Source organism: Miniopterus schreibersii (genome assembly GCF_964146895.1).
Source record: "Miniopterus schreibersii genome assembly, chromosome: 6".
Lineage (NCBI taxonomy): Eukaryota > Metazoa > Chordata > Mammalia > Chiroptera > Miniopteridae > Miniopterus > Miniopterus schreibersii.
Genome location: NC_138107.1, coordinates 79,847,736 through 79,865,549, shown reverse-complemented (window position 1 = coordinate 79,865,549; position 17,814 = coordinate 79,847,736). Strand labels below are relative to the sequence as shown.

Sequence of the window (17,814 nt, the reverse complement as noted above, 5' to 3'; positions counted from 1 at the left end):
TGACCAATAAAAATAGAAAAAGTAATTGATTACCATCGGAGCAATGTAGCAAAGTTTTTTAAACCAAAGCCAGGAAGATGGAGGGTAGGGGGTACCTGTGAACAAAGAGATGAAGACCTCCTGAGGAGAGAATGGGAAAAGAAATTTTTAACGGTAAAAGTATGAAAGAGCTTTGTAAAATAAACCGGTTTAGGTAACTCTCCAGGTCAAATATATCTCACAGGTCCCAGTTGGTGGAATAAACTCTGAACTCCTTAGCACTACAGGAAAGTCCCTCAACAACCCAACCCAATCCTGCACCATTCAATAACCACTGGCCTCGATCTCACACCTGCTACGGGCCACTCACCCATCCTTACCTGGCATTTTCTTCATTCTGAGATTTTGCTTATGCTATCTGATGCATTCATTCATTCAAAAGAAAGTTGTAGCAAGGTGCTGAAAATACAGAAGGTTGTAAAATGGACAAGATCCTTGTAGAACTCACAGTCTAGTGTCCTCAGCTTCCAGTTCCTAGTCCACAATGTGGCTCTGCCAAGTGAAATCTTACCTATCCTTCACATGCCAGTTACTTCCCGAAGATTCTCCAAACCCCCAATCAAAATGAATAGCTCTCTCTGTAGTGCTCCTATAGAACTCGGTTTATACTTCAGATCATACTGAAATGTTACATACACTAACACAGATACATACATACATATATACACACATATATATGTGTGTAGGTATATATAATGTTTGAATCTGTGGATGTATTTGTGTGTGTGTGCATGTGCACATGCTCAGGTGTTTACAGATACAGACACAGAGACAAAAATAGAGACAGAGACAGAGGTAGAAACAGCATTTGGGCTGTTTCCAGATCTTGGCTACTGTAAATAAGGCTCTATAAACATAGGGATGCATATATTCTTTTTGATTGGTATTTGGGGATTCTTAGGATATATTCTCAGAAGTGAAAAGAGAATCCACTGTATGGAAGAACATACTCATCAATGATACATCCAATAAGGGGTTAATTTCCAAAATATATAAAGAACTTATACAACTCAGCACCAGGAAGTCAAATAACCCAATTTAAAAATGGGCAAAGGACATGAATAGACACTTCATCAAAGAGGACATACAGATGGTCAATAGACATATGAAAAAATGCTCAAGGTGACTAATCATCAGTGATACAAATAAAAACTACAATGAGGTATCACTTCACACCTGTCAGAATGGCTACTATCAATAAATCAACAAACAAGTGCTGGCCAGACTGTGGAGAAAGGGGAACCCTTGTGCACTGCTGGTGGGAACGCAGACTGGTACAGCCACTGTGGAAAACAGTATGGAATTTTCTCAAAAACTTAAAAATGGAACTGCCTAACAAACTTTTTTTAGAATTTTTTTAGATATACAGAAAAATTAAAAAGATAGTACTAAGAGTTCTCATATAAACCCATACCCAGTTTCCCCTATTATTAACATCTTACATTAGGATAGTATATATTTTATAATTAATAGCCATTTTTAAAGTTCTTATCTGACAGTTGTAATATCCTGGCCTTCTTGGGTTTAGTTCTAATGACTGTTTTTTCTCTTGGTAGGTGTTTTTTTTCTTCTCTTTCCTTTTGTATATCTTGTAATTTTTTATTAAATGCACAACATGTATGTGAAAGAACAGCTGAGACTGAGGTAACAGTTACTTCTGGAATGGGCATATCTCTTCTGTTGTCAGGCTATTATTGTGAGTAGTTGAGTCAATTTGAAAGTTGTTGAGGGTGGGAAGGGGTGGAATGGGTCATTGGGGAGAAAAAGGGACATCTGTAATAATTTGAACAAAAATTTAAAAATTAAAGTTGTTGAGGTGGGTTTGTGTTTTGTGGTTCCTATGGTAACCTTCAGTGCAGCAAATACTACAAACAACTCTTGTGGTAGATTCCGTCTACCTTGTGTTTAATGTGAGGTCTGAGTGGCAAATGCGTGCGGGGATGTTGGGTTTTTTTGAATTTTTAAAATATTTATTGCTTTTCAAATTTTAGTTGACATACAATAGTATATTTGTTTCTGGTGTACAACATAGTGATGAGACACTTATACAACCTTACATCTTGATCACAATAAGTCTAGTAACCATCAGTCACTGTCTGAAGTTATTATGATAGTAACGCCATATTCCCTGTGCACTATATTCCTCTGACTTAGTTCTAACTGCAAGTTTGTCCCTCTTAAGGACAGAGGGTTTTCTCAGTGTTCCTGTCCCACACTTGTACAACAGAGGGTGCCTCTCTGTGCCTGGGTTCTTCCCCAGGTTCAGGCTTGTCACTCTTGCAGGTCTCATGGTGGGGTCACAATGTGTTTGCTTCCTCTCCTACTGCAATCTCTGTCACTGACAGACCTTGTGCATGTGAACTTCAGAGGTGAGGCTTTCTCAGCATTCCCACCTCGTCCAACCATGAATGACAGCCAATCTACCTCATATTACTGGTGGGTCTTGGCTTCAAGCCTGATCCTCCTCAGCTATGGCAGACCTCTATTTAATATGAGTTCAAATCTGAGCACAAGTGAATTTCCCACCCCTGCCTGGTGCAGATAGGATTTATCTCTGCTTAGTGCAAGGCTGGGAAATTATATTTTCTATACTTATCCCAACAACTGCCGATCTTTGCAGGGATCCAAGTGTTTGGTCAGGTTTCCTGCCCATCCCCTGCCTATATGACAGCTTTTGTGTTCTATGGCAGAAGTGCTGGGACACTGGTGGATTCTGTGCCTGTCTCCCAGGGGTACTGATCATCACCTGCATGTCTGCACCCCTGAGGAGTTCTCTGGTTTCCTGCCCCATTTCCAGTCTTTCCCATGAGCGTCTGGTGGAGGCCTATGGTAAAGAGTGGCAAGTAGATACAGATTTTCTTCATGTCTGGGGTTCCTGGGAATTTGAAATTATGCTAGCCTTTAAAGGTTCACAAAAATGTTAGTTTTCTTTATATCTGCTTTGATGGCTACTAACCCTCTAGCTTGGGCCTTGACACAAAACAAAGATGTGTCCCTTCTGTCCTTGTAATTTAGATCACCTGACTACCTTTAGACTCTCTGATGGAATGGAAAAAAAAGGTATGATGTTATAGCTTATCAACCTCTTTTCCTGTGGTTAAAGTGGGGGCAGTATTTTCTTGTGGCTTTCGACATCCTAAGTGAAATCAAAATCCTAGAGTTTAATATTATTTAAAACAAGTTCTTGATCCTATAGGACATTACAGTATAACCAAAGCGTCCTCATTATTTTGAAACTGCCCTTTTCTTAAAACAAAACTAAACCTCATATTCAGTATGTGAGTCTTTCACACTCATATAATCTGAAGGTGTCCTAGACATATTCCAACTCAAATACACATGATGTTCACAAATGTAACATGGACTCAGCATTACTGCAACTGTACAATATGTCAACTAAGTCTTCAGAAGAGGCTGACTCCCTTTCATATTTAAGGTCTAGAAGACAGCATATTTCTCTAGGCTGTCATTGCTACTCCCTGAATTTCAAGTATTTATTCTTAATTCTAATAGCAAAAAAGACCAAACACATGAATTTAAGCAAAGGGGATACTTATTACAAATGATTAAATAGATTTTTTAAGCAGGCAAATAAGACATATGCAAAAGAACTATCTTTAAAAGTAATTTCTGTTGGGAGACTGTGCTTATTACAATAGTGGAGTTACACACATGATCAAGATACTAATGAATCATTTCTCCATAGCAATGCACATTTCTAAGAAAACCAGCCTATCACTTGGTAATCACATTTTTGTTTTGTTTTGTTTTCCATTCAATCGTTTGGAATTTGGGACTAACGACAGGACTGCCCACTAGCTAACTTGTCTACCAAAATGACTCAACTGTTTCCAAATCCCAAACATACGCCATTATGGACATTCAAAAGCTGTGCTGGAGGCTATGGAAGCGTCTCAAATTAACTTCAAGAACTGCTCCAAGTAAGAGAAGATTCATCTGATTAAGTGCTTGGTTCTCATATTATTCTCCACCTTATCTAAAGGAAGGAAAGCCTTGGATCTTAAGAACTTATAAACTAAAACAGCAAGGTATGAATTCAGCAAAGACACCAATATGGCAAAAACGCCTGAAAAATTGAACCAAGGAGATGCAATAATTGTTTTTACAGTATGTAACACAGTAGCAAGCATACACATGGTTAATGATTGCTAATCACTTCATCAGTGGATGCTCAAGATTAACGGGACCTTTTGTCACCAAACTGGTGTGAGTTAACTTATATATGACTTACCAGTCTCCTTCTGTGGATCAGTATTTGTAATTAATACATGCTGAAAGAATAATGGAATTCTCCTGGTCTTAAATCAAATATAAAGTATGGATTCATTCTACCATAACATCTTTGAAATTTACTCTAGTATGCAATTAATTTTTAAAAACACACATTAAAAATCTCTAGGACTTACCTACTCTCTATCCCACAACTATTTTCCACCAACTGAAGGACAGACACCCTTAAGCAATGTGTGTAGGCAGAACTGCCTACTGATGAGGACCACGGACGAGCTCTGGGGTCGGGACACCTGGTTTCCAAACGAGATTTGCTAATGACGTGACTTTGGACAAGCTACTTCAGCTCTTTAAGCTTCATTTTCCTCATCTATTAAACAGAGATGGCAAAAATAACATCTCCCTCAGAGGGCTGTTATGAGGATTGAATGAAAGAATGTGCTAAAGCACTCAACAAATAATATAAATTATTACCACTGTTATTATTCTGCATATTTCAAAGCTGTTTTCTTACGTTATAGCTGAAGAGGCCTCAAGAGCAGGAAGCTTATCCTAACCTGTGCGAGTCTAACGAAAAATAAGTAAATCTAGGTGGGAATGAAAAATAGTATTTTAGCTTTCAAAACTCTATGGGAAGAATGAGAGAGGTGTTCCAAGCACGAAGAGACGTCCCCTCCAGCTGTGAAGAGGAAGGGCAAACATTCCTGAGGAATTAGTCTTCGGTTGAATTAAGATTAAGTCTAATTTTCACAATTAATGAAATCAAAGCACAATGAAAGGTTTTCAGAATACAGGTTGAGCTCACTGCTCCTGGAGCTCTCGCTTTCTCAATTTGCCTGCTTGCAAAACACCACCACCACTCTGCCCCTTTCCCCACAAATCACTTTTTAAATAAGTATTATTTAGCACGTGAATCTCAAGACAGCAATGTTGGGGGTGACAGAAACATCACACTTCCTGTCACAGAACAGGACTAATACGGCTCAGCAATTCAAGCACGTTACTGTCACAGCGTTTTAATAACAGTCATGAGATCAGAAGATTCAACCCACCACCATTTTCAAGGTAAGTATATCAATATAAGAGATTATATTAATACACTGGCCCAAGCTGCTATGCCAAGAAGTGGCAGTAAAATCTCTGATTTAAAATGACACAGCAATAAAACTCAAAGTTAAGGTCACCAACCTAACTCCAACTCTCCATCACCTCTCTGTAATGAAGTAGACCTCAGAAGAGTAATTACTTTGCATACCCTCTGGCTCAACTCTAATCTATAATGGATACAATATGCATATCCTGAATTTTTTCTACTGTATGAGCCTTAGCAAGCCAGACGCAGAGTGGGTTTGTGTGATCCCATATAGCAACTAATTGCATCCTTTCTTAGACACCTTTTAGATGGCAGAGGCTAGAGCACAGACCTTGGATGCAATTAACTTATCGAATTAATGATTTATTATTTCACATTTAGATAGGATGATTTTTCACCTTAACCAGATCCTGCGGGAAGCAAGTCCCCAAACTGCTTGGTGGTCTTTTTTTTAATGTAAAATATTTTCTCTTCATAAAGATTAACTATGGCTTTATTACTTCCTGGCTATGAAAATATTGCTGCTACTTAATGCAGTACCACTTTTGTCAATCAAGAGTCTCCCAGAGGAGCGCTTCATAAGGCAGCAGTGCTGGGCTCCTGCTGATACATGGTTCCTTTAAAGTGGCTACATCTTTACTGCGTGATAGATGGGGGCGCGGGGGGCTCCGGATGCCTCCACTTCTGCAAACTCAGCTGCATGCAGCACCTGCGGGGGTATGTTCTCCCGAAAGGTACCATTCCCGTACCCCATCTTTAATCCTTGCTTCAATGACCTTTAAAAACATTCTATTTGGCCTGTCGACACACGTTTAAATGTCAATCAAGGATTTGTTGTAAATATTTCAACCTAGTTTTTTGGTTTTATGTTTGTTACACACTGGGCTGCTGTTTCCATGCAAAGCCAAACATTCAAATTAAGATGAATGCCACGTCAATTCCTTTTCTAAGGGTTTTGAATTTACCGTGGCATCTGGCCCGCAGCCCCGTCGGTCTTTTCTGCTAACAGGCCTGGGAAGGGAGCGGACGAGCTGCTGGGGGGTGAGGCGGGCAGTGGGTGGAAGGGTGGGGGACGCTGTGCAAACAGTAAAATCAGCAGGGATCCGAGCGAACCCCTCACGCCCTTCGGGGGCTCTGCCCTCGGGTTCAAAACCAAAACGTCTGCATGAAGCAGAAAACTAAACCGTTACCCACAACCACGTGGCTGTTGCCTTTTGAGCACCCAGGGTCCAACCTCACGGGCCACACTGCCTCGTGCTTGTCCTGAGAGCGCGGCCTCCGAAAAGCCACCCACGGGAAGTCACCCGTGACACACAGGCGCGGGCAAAAGCAGGGAAAGGGCCAGCATCACTGCCGAGATGATAAAGCACAGGCAAGAATGCAAAATAAGAGCAATTATGTCAGGAAGAAGACAAGGAATACAAATTAAAAATGCAATAATTAATTAATAACACAACAATAAACTATTTCATGTACTGACAACTGTAAACGTACGTTTGCCAACTCCTACGTATATATACTATCATGGCTACAGCTGCAGAAGTGGTTAGCAAACAGAAGGTAAATATCTAACATTATTCATGAAAGAAAGGACATGGAATGTAAAAGAATGCCACGATGATCTAGATTACAAAATTCCTTGTCTCTCTTCAAAAGACATCATTTCATTATTGACTTTACCTCAGCTATGAAAGGATGGTTTACTATTAGAAAATCTCTTAATGTAACAAGTAACAACATTGGGCCCAAAAAGAAAAAGACTCACAATTATTTTTAGTCGCTAAAAGGACACTTAAACTTAGTAGGCTCAAATACCCATTCCCAATAAAAATGCCTAATAAATTAAGAAAGCAAGATGCTTTTTAACATCATGAATATCTTAAGCTAGCAGCCAATAGCAGACTCACAACAAACTACCTGCAGCTTTTCCATTAAAATTTGGAATAAGACAGGACTACATAATGATCATTGTTATTTAACACCACTATATAAAATTCCAGCCAAAGCAATAAGACTAGAACATGGAAATAAAAGCTACAATTCCTGTAAAGTAGGTGATAAAATTATGTTGTGCCTATGATTCTGTATATCATTAGAACTTTATCTTCTATCATGTTTCAAAATAAATTTCAAATGGATTAGAAAGTTAAATGTAAAAATAAAACAAAAAAAATAATAGGAGATATGAATAAATATTAAAAGATTAAATAACTAATAAATATTAAAAGATTAAATAAAGAATAAATATTAAATAAAGAAATATTAAAAGATTAAATAACTAAAAAATTTAAAAGATTAAATAACTTGTTCAAGTAAATGGTAAAAAAGGAACTCAAACTCAGTTCTATCTGAGACTGTACTCTCTATATTCCTTCAGTTTGGAAGAAATAACTAAAATTACTGATAAGATGGAATATGTAAGAGTTTTTAAATTTTGGACATCCCCCTGCCCCCCCAAATCCCATAAAACTCTAAGGTAAACCACATTCCCGGAAAAAAACCTCTGTACAATAAAGATTATTTTCCTTCACATATAAAGAACTCTTGCTAAGCAACTGAAAGAAGTCTGGTTCCAATAGAAAAAAACAGGCAAGCACCACGAACACACAATACAAAAAGCCACAAATGTGAATTATCTCAACTGGTATACTCAAAGAAAACTAATTCAAACAGTGAGGAAATACTATTTCTCAAACACAACATTTTCAAATATAAAGTATAGTAATCAATAACAACATGGATAAGGTTCTGACCCAATAAAATGATTAAGCTAATTATGATGCTAAACTAAGAATATGGGGTGGGAGCAGGGTGGAGGGGGTCGATGGGGGAATAAAGGGGGACATCCGTAATACTTTCAATAATAAAGATAAATTAAAAAAAGAAGTTTATCCAGTAGCCTGTGGGAGACCCAACTAGAACTGCCATCTATCCAATCCTGGGCTTTCTCTTTTGTGACTGTCAAGGGACTCATGTGCTGATAATAAAGCTGGTTATATTAATTTCTGAAACCACAAAAAAATAATATGTCCTGTATAAAAATCATTTTTAAATGGTATCTGCTGACATAGGTAGGAATAGTTTTCCCTTATCCACATCTGGTGTAATACAGTGTAATACCAGATCTGTGTAAATGTACAGGATAGATATTCTTATACATAAGTGATTTTACAAAAACATAGTGTAATGTTAGAAATTGTAATTCTGACCTGTTAAATTCCTAATTGACCTGCTTCATTGTTCTCTAAATTTTCCCAATTCAGTGTGTTCACTTTTCAATCAGAAATATGTTCAAATTTTTATAACAAACAACTTTTTATTCACTCAATAAGAACACCTTAAATCTATAAAGTTCTTTTAGAATTTACAAAGCAACTCCATAAACATCATTCCATTTAATTCATACTACATCACTGTGACATAGATACTGGCACCATTTTACGGAAGAAATAACCTCTCTCACACTAACATGATCACATTATGTAAGTCTTCCAAAGACAGGACAAAGGGAAGGGTTCACCCCAGTTGCGGGTCATAAACGGGTCCTCAAAACCAAAATAAAACTTTAAATCATGAGCATGGCTGACAGACAACCCTAAACAATGTCAGTAATCAAATACTCCTCCCTGAAAACTCTCTCTTGCTGGCTAAACCCTAGTTGCCACAGCTACAGTCCAGTTTTGATGGTATGTGTATTTGCGTCAAACTAGCATCTTTTTATTACCTGTCCTTTAATAAGCATTAAGTTCTACATGGGAATTAATTCAGAGAACTCCCAGTTATACAGTTGGAATCAACCCACAGACTTAGTGACAACAGTCCTTTCCTGGAACAAGTTTGTAAAAGTGGCCATGTCTCCGCCATAGTACTACATATTCCTAAGTTTAACAACAGATGTGAAATAAACGATAATAGCACCATGATTTGACAAAACAAAGACACAAAATTCAAGTTATTATTCTTATGTGACCACTTGGTTGGAGTTTTTATTTGTGTTGAAAATCTGAGACAGTAAAACAGTACAAAGTGAAAGGTGTAACCCTTTAGTTTGATTAAGTTCAAATTCTATTTCATAGATGAAATATTTTAATTGATTTTTAGAGAGAAAGGAGAGAGAGAGAGAAATATCAACGTGAGAGCAATACATTGATCAGTTGCCTCCTGTACATCCCCTAGTTGGGATAAAGCCCGCAACCCGGCAGGTGCCCTGACTGGGAATCGAACCCGCAACTTTCGGTGCATGGAACAACGCCCAACCGAGCCACATCAGCCAGGCCCATAGAGGAAATATTTTTACTAATTTTAAATACTTTAAAATTGAAATGTATTCTTTATTTTAATTGTTAATTGCTTTAAAACTAAAGAAAATAATTACTGTGTATTATTCTTTATTATTACCTAAGATAATTTTGTCAAGTAGAGGTGGGGGTGTTAAAAAATGATATACTCTGGGTGCCAGATACAGCAGATACACTTCTAGTCTTATTATAAAATTATGGTATGCTTTAGGGAAAACACCTTATAACTTGGAAAATCTGTTCATTATGATTTTGATAAACGAATATATATATCAATTTTTTTCCTTATCTTTCTGACATGTTTCAAATGAAATAGTTCTTATTTTTTATATTTATAATTTGATGGAAACATAATAGTAAGGTTTTTAGAGCAAATTAGACCATTTATTTCAATTAGAAGCAGTAATGAAAACTCTTTAAACTATTAGATGTCACTTAGTCTCTACATAAGAGAGATTGTATGCTTAATGCCGCTTGGCACGATCCACAGTTATTTGCCCTTAATTGTTTTCATATTGATTGAAAACAAGGATTCCCTTCCTCCTCCTCCTAGGACTCCCCAAGTCCAAATCAGTGGTTGATCTGAAGTAGCATTTTTCCCATCAAGCTTTAAAAACAAAAGCTGTTAAAAGCCTTTCAACTAAGTGCTAGTGGTAGTAATGATAAGCCTTAGTTATAACCAAGGACTCGATGGCGTCTCTAGCTCTACACAGGCCATGACCTTGAGAAGCTATGACTATCATGGATCCTGGAGTACCTTCCCTCACCACAGGCCATTTTCTTCCAGATACCTTAGGATACCCCTTATTTATTTCAAGGACCAGCCCTGGCTGAGTCCCTGTTGTCTGAGTCACCTTACTTATTAATCGAAGAACTTTTATGCATATATGTAGAACCCATGGACACAGACAATAGTGTGGGGAAGGACTGGGGGGTGGGGCAGGTGAGGGGCAGAGGGGATCAATGGGGGGAAAGAAGGGGGACATCTGTAATACTTTCAACAATAAAGAGAGAGAAAGAGAGAGGGAGGGAGGGAGGGGAAAAGAAAGAAAAGAAAATTCATTTCAGAACGTATTTCTGGTCAAGCAGAATCTTACATTATCTAAAAAAATGCATTTTTATCAAAACTTATTTCTTATTTTTCATGGTATACTTTAGACAACTACCTAAGAGCTGACAAGGTTCATGAGGGCATCCTTAATACTGCTATTTCTGTTTTTAGCTTTTTTTTTTTTCACTTAAAAGTGAGGAAGCAAGAATGAGTACAACTATGACTTCATTAAGACCTGGAATGGCAGTGTAGGGAACAGAGCTTTCAGAGAGCAGGACAAGCCAATGAAAAGCCATAAGAACACCATGAGACTCCTCAAACCCAGATTAACCCACCAAGCGCTGCAGCTTACTACTATCTGGGCACAATTTATCTAATTCATTTCCTTGGGGACACAGTCACCTTTACACTAATTATCTCTTCAGAGAGTCCATGACTAGTGCCTTGTTCTTTGCAAATACACAGGGAATTGTCATTTGTGTTTTTGAAAAGCCTGTAGAGGAATTTCCGTATCTGCAACATGGATACACACTAAGACCATATAAATATATTTTGTTGTTTTTGTTGTTGATCTTCACCTGAGGATATTTTTTCTACTGATTTTTAGAGAGAGAGGAAGGAAAGGGGGGGGAGAGAGAGAGAGAGAGAAACATTGATGTGAGAAAAAAACATCAACCAGTTGCCTCCGGTAGTGCCCCAACATGCTCCAATTTCTCTTATCCTTAAAAACACACACAACAAATCCACAAAACTCCTCCCTCAACCCAAAGTCTCCCTTCTTCCTCTAGCTGAAGCCTCAGTTCAATCTTCTCAGTCCAATTTTGTTAACAAGGTGTCTGGTGCACACAGGAAATGGAATATTATTTCAGTGCTAAAAAGAAATGAGCTATTCGACTGTAACGGAAAAAAAATTAAAATAAAAAAAGAAATGAGCGATCAAGCCATGGGAAGACATGGAAGAAACTGAAATGCATATTACTAAGTAAAAGAAGCCAATGTGAGAAGGCTGCATACTGTATGATTCCAACTATGACATTCTGGAGAAGGTAAAACTAGGGAGAGAGTAAAAAAATCATGGGGGGGGAAGGGATGAATGGGCAGAACACAGGATTTTTAGGGCCATGAAAATACTCTGTGTGATACCATAATGGTAGATACAAGTCATTATACATTTTCCAAACCCACAGAATGCACAACCCCAGGAGTGGCCCTAATGTAAACTCTGGACTTTATAGATGATTATAATCAGTCAATGTTGGTTTGATGGGGGACTGAAGAAGTCAAAAATTTTGAGCTTTAGTTATATAATTAACAGGCATGCTAATTAACGCATGTAGAAAGCTATTGTCCCAGGGAGTGGAATGTTTGACTGGATCTGCCCTGACTTCAGGAGTCCCGCAAGCAGTTCGACCTTTGTGCCCCAGGAGGACTGCAAGCGGCCAAGATGCTTTCTGAGCCCCTGCTCCAGGCAGAGAACGTCCGCAGCCCAGGACGCAGACGGAGAATCACCGTCGGCAGGTGACGGGAGGCTCCGAACCCTGGGCTGCGGCTTTTATCAGATTAACCTCTTCCCCTGAATTCCAAACCCCTTACCAATTTTCCCTGAATTCCAAACCCTTCACCTACACTTTCCTTCTCCTTATAAAAAGGGCCGGCTGAGATGAGATGGAAGACGGGCCTTTTATGCTGCCCAGCCCGCCGTCCTCAGATCGCCGGCCCTCTGGACACGGCCGTAAAGGCTGAGCCCGTCTCACCGACCGGGTCTGGCGGGACCCGCAGCACCAGCCCGACTTCACCACTTTCGGGCTGATCCACTGTTATAAACGCGCCGCTCTGATGGGGGCGCTGGTAGTGGGGAGACTCTGCACGTGTAGGGGCAGAGGGTTCTCTCAATTTGCTGTGAACTAAACCTGCCCTAAAAAAAGTAAGTCTTACACGTACCAAAAAATGGTTCCCCGTGTTCCCTGTTCCTATGTCCTCTCCTTGTCCCCATCTCCTAACCTGCTGTCTCAGAGGTCCCCAATAGCACGGCTGCTCTTCCTATGGGAAAACGTTAGCTCTTGTCCTACGTGAGCAGTATGTCCCCCCGACCAGCCCCCCCTTGCAGGCTCACTGTTTGCACGCCTCCCAGAGCACCACTGGCTACCTACCTCCCCCCTACCTTTCCCTTCACCCCTCACCCCCTCGCCTCCCTTTGTTCTTCTTCCCCTGCTGTCTCCTAAATCCTGGTGGTCCCCAGCGTCCTGTCCTGGTCCCCTCTCTTCTCCATCAACAGCTCACTCATAGTCATGGCTACAGCACCGGTGACTCGCATATCTGCATCTCCTGCCCCAGAATCTCCTCTGCCCCACTGCCAAACTCCCAACCGCCCACTAGACAACTATGTTCCTCTACCCCACAGGCACACAGTATATGTTTAAACCTGAAGGGAACATCTTTCTCCCCAAAAGTGCTCTTCTTGTGGTCCCCTACCTCAGGAAATGGCATGAAACCCTAAACCAGAAATCTGCATGTCATCCCCACCTCTCTCCCCTCTGGCCTCTGTCATCTAAGCAATCATCAAGCTCTGTCCATTCTGCCACTCGGTTACCTCCATTGTCCCACTGTCACTCCACAAGCCAGGCCACCTACAAATCTCTCCTGACACTGCAGTGACTTCCTAATTGTTTACCCTGCCTCTGGCCAGGATCCCTTAATAGCTCCCCTCCTGAGACACACTCCAAACTCCTAAGAGGACGTCAAGGCCATCCGGGACCAGCCACTGTATGTCTCTCCATCTCTTGCCACCTCCTGGAAGCACTCTGTGCTCCAACCAGGCTAAATTTCTTTACACTCCTGTTGCATGCTGAATTCTTTCCCTTTCTGGCCTTTGCACATGCTGGCCTCTTTGCCTAGAACAGCCGTCTCCTAGGACCCTCCTCTTCTTCAGGCTAAACACCCCCAACCTTCAGACCTCAGATGAAATACCAGCCCTGGAAAGCCTGTCTTGACCCCAACTTCCTGCAAACTAGGTTGGATGCACCTGTCAGGGCAGCATGTGCTCCCCATCAAAGTAATCCTCACACCTGGTCATTATTATTCATTCACTTTATGTCTTCCCTGTAAGAACCCGAGTTCCTTGAGGGCACGGCTTCTGTGTCCTGCCAACCACAGTAACGTGGAGCCTAGTAGGAGGCTTTGGCAGAGAGGAGCTTGGTAAAGTAATGCAATGATATATGGACAGTTTACCTAACCCTTACCCTGTGAAAATACTTTATCCCCGTTTCACTCAGGTAGAAATCACAGCACTCAGAGAAGCTAAACACAAGGCAGGAGAGGGGCTGGAGTCCAGGTGCTCTTTCCAAGCTTCTGGTTTTCCAAAGCTACAGACTTCCTTTGTAAAACAAAGAGAAACTTACTTTTTACTTACATTTTGACTCACCCCAGAGAGGGAGTGGCAACTGATGATAAGATGTAATGAACACACCACTGTAGCACAGCACCCAGGAATGTTAAATGTTAGTGCAGCAAATCCTACATCCTACAGTCCTCCCAGGCGATTCTTGGGAAAAATCTCTCAACTGTCTTCCCTCTGCAAGATTCATTATCCCTGCCTTGATCACCCTTTGTATAATCTATTTTCAAGCCCTCTAATATTCTCATAAAAGCACAAAAAAATCACAGGGATCAACGATGCAAATTCCCATAAAGGAAGTCATGGAAAGGTGCACTGGCTCTAAACAAACAGAATTCGAAACGTGCATAATGAACGCTACACGTTAGGATCACGACAAAACCAAGGAATCTGGAGAAGTTACAACATCGCATTTTAAAGAAAAGGTCCTAGCGCTGTTTGCGAAGAAATACGCCGCATCAGAAAACAAATTATGAAAGAATTTAAAATGCAAAACTTAAGAGACAACGCACATATAAGCAAATTCCGAATCACCAATATCATCTGGACTATACACGTGTATGCTCAGTTTGGGTAATATTAATAAATTTTAGTTCAATTTCAGTGCTTGTTTTTCTTGTAACAAATATGTAAACATGCAGTAACAATTTTTTTTTTTACAATAAAATTTGTCAGCTCCATTTTTTGGTCCCTATTAATTATGTACAGAAAGTGAATGGGGGTCTCTCTTTATTTTCAAACATTACTGTTATGGGATTTATATAGAAGTTGACTGAACCAATTATTTACATAGAAAGTAAATGGTATCACAGCGCAAGGTGAAATTTTCCTCTATAAATTGCTCTCACTCACTCAAATGCACGGCCACATCACGCATTGATCTGGGCAGGAGTCCACAGCCCAAAGCCTATGCCCAGACATTTCATGTTCCTTGGAATCACTCTTCTTCCACTGAGGAATTCTTTTCAGTTTCTAAGTTTGATATCTAGACTTGCCTTTTTAGGTATGAGGACCCAAATGTGCTACTTCTGCCCTGTCCCCCTCCTCTGCCTTCCGGGTCCCATCACACAGCTCTTCACCTAAACAATAAGCCAGCTCTGATGACACCCCTTGTTTTCTGCCTCCCCTTCTGGCCAGGACTTGCACTTACCATGTGCCAGGTACCACATTCTCTCAACCTAAGCCCACCCCACTTCCTGGGACATAAGTCACCAAAGTCTGACCTTGAACTCCTTTGCCCTGCTGACTCCAGAAGCCAGCTGCTGTTACACGGATGGTCGAGTCCCTCTATCCACAGTTAGACATGCTGTAACTCTACCAGTCTGGGAAAATTATGCTCCATCTCCATTCCCGTTTTGGACACACGTCAGTAACACAGTAAGAGTGGGCAACCGCAACATGTGATTAATTTGAGGCAAACCATCCTCCGAACCTGTCCTCTTTATGTAGTTTTTATAAAACAAATTCATACACAAGCAGGTTATCTAAACTGCCTATCCAGGTCTTGCAAAATAACATATGTATAATATTAAACTCTTTATTCGAGCCCACCCTAGATACCATTATCTACTTTTTACAAAGTTTTCACTTGAACTTCCTTAAATCCAGACATTATGACCTTAACTCAATACTATGAAGCAACGTGTGTGTCCAAGACAAGCACACATCTGGATTATTGGCATCTCCCTGATAGGGAGCTGTTTAAAATGCCCCTCCAGCTGCCACATCCTCACTATCACGCCCCTGGGGGCTTCTCTACGGCCTGATTTTCCAGCTGAGGTGCCCTGGTCCTGGGTAACACCAGGCCAGCTAGGGGATCACCTGTGCTGTCTCCTGCCCCCCTTTCAAGTCAGGACCCTCTGCCTAAAGAGGGCTGGAGGAACCCACACGGAACGGATTCCACTGGAGGCAGAACTCTTGTGGGAAACAAGCCCTTCTGTTACTTAACTGTTCAATGCCCAAGCCCCCCGCTCAGCCTTCCTCGCGGAGCAGCTGCCAATACTGCTGGCTCCTTCCCTGAGGCTCCCTGCCCAGGGAATCCCTCAGTGGGTCCTGAAAATCTCGCGTCCTTGTGCCCTGTTCTCCTCTGGCAAACGCAAGGCCCCTCGGACTTTCTACAAGCCGCGGCTGTGCCTACTTCACCTCTTCAGGCCCGATACTAAACCAGACTGGTGACTCAGCTCGGCCCTTGGCCGCGCTCTCTCAGGGGCCCCATTCCGGCCAGTCGTCAGCATCTATTACCTCCCTGTGCTTAGGCTGAAGAAATGTACCCCAAGTGGACTGACATGTGTCCTGTTAACTTTTCCACATGGGTGTCCAGGTCACTGGTTCACTTTTCAAATGTGCAGCAGTGCTGGGGTCTGGCTTTAAGGGGCTGAGAGCAACAGAGCGTCATTTCACACTCTCTGCCAGTTTGCCTTGGGAGTTTCTCAAAGACAGAAGGAAAAGTAGGAGGAAGGGGAAGGTTGGAAATAACGCAGATTCTATACGCACGCTTCTGGTACCCCTCAGACCCAAACCCTACGGCAGAGGGCATCAGGAACTGCCCTTTGCTTCTGGAGAGGCACCGTGAGGCCAGCTCCTGACAGGTGAGCACCGGACACCACACAGAGACTTGGTCCTAGTTTAGAATTAACATCTGGGTCCAAGAACTTGTCTTACCAACCGCTAGTGACAGCAGGAAGGAAGGAATCAAGTGCGAATTCAGAAAGAGCGTAGAAGAAAATCCCAAATGCCCAAAGCATTCTGGCCTTCCCCAGTCACCCGGAATGGGCTGCCAAGCCTGGGCTGAAGCGGCCGGGCAGGGTCCCCTCCCGCCGCGCGCCCAGCGCCCCCGGGCCGCGCCTCCTTACCTTGCGGGAGTACGGGGGCTTGCTCAGGTGGATGCTGTCGCGGGCCAGCTTATCCCTGATCATGATCTTCAGCTTCAGCTTGGGGTAGCTCACCAGCTCCCTGCCGCGCGGGGCGGCCGCCTGGCTGCGGGGGTCCCCGCGGGCGCCCTGCGCCGGGCCGCGGCACGGCTCCCCACGGCGGCCGGCGGGCGCGGGCGGCCCGGGCGGCGCGGGCTGCGGCTGCGGCTCCAGCGTGAAGTAGAGCCCGGCGGCGGCGGCGTCCTGCTCCCGCAGCCGGCGCACGGCCTCCAGGATGCGGCGGCGGTGCGCGGGCGCCAGCACCCCGATGGCGTCCAGGTCCGGGTCCCCGATCTGCTTGCACACCTCCAGGTCATCGTAGCCGTTATCCACGAAGGACTCCGCGTACTGGGGGAGCTGCAGCGCTTTCAGCCACTCGTAAACTATGTTGGTGCACATGGTGGGCCTGGCACCCCGCCGGCAAACACCGTCCCAGCGCCCGCGCGGCACGGGCGGCACCAGTTCTTGGAACTTTTAATCCTCCCCTCCACGGGAAAAGAGAAATGGCAGTAAAGTTTTCCTTTTAAAAGAAAGACCTGCGCCAGAGACGGAAAGCCATCAGAAGAATCCTGAGGACGGAGAAGCGTAAAGCGGCAAAGTGAATTCCCCAAGCTGCCTGAAGCTCGCAGCGCCGGCGGTTGGGCGAGCCGCTCCGCTCCGCGCCGCCCCTGGAAGCGCCGCCGCCGCGGGGAGGGGCGCGCGCCGGACGCGGGAGTGGGCGGAGGCGGGCGGGGCGCGGCGCACTCCTCGGCCCCGCGCGGGGTCAGCGGCGCGCGGGG

General features: G+C 42.7%; 1 protein-coding gene across 1 annotated transcript in view; it reads right to left on the bottom strand.

The window, feature by feature from the left end:
* SAMD5 (sterile alpha motif domain containing 5) overlaps positions 1–17,517 on the bottom strand; it is a 40,803-nt gene extending 23,286 nt beyond the window's left edge. Inside the window, exon 1 of the mRNA XM_081139982.1 lies at positions 16,979–17,517. Within this exon, the coding sequence (XP_080996108.1) occupies positions 16,979–17,434 (456 nt within the window). The 5' untranslated portion in view covers positions 17,435–17,517. The remainder of the gene's footprint in view (positions 1–16,978) is intronic.
* Positions 17,518–17,814: the final 297 nt, after the last annotated feature.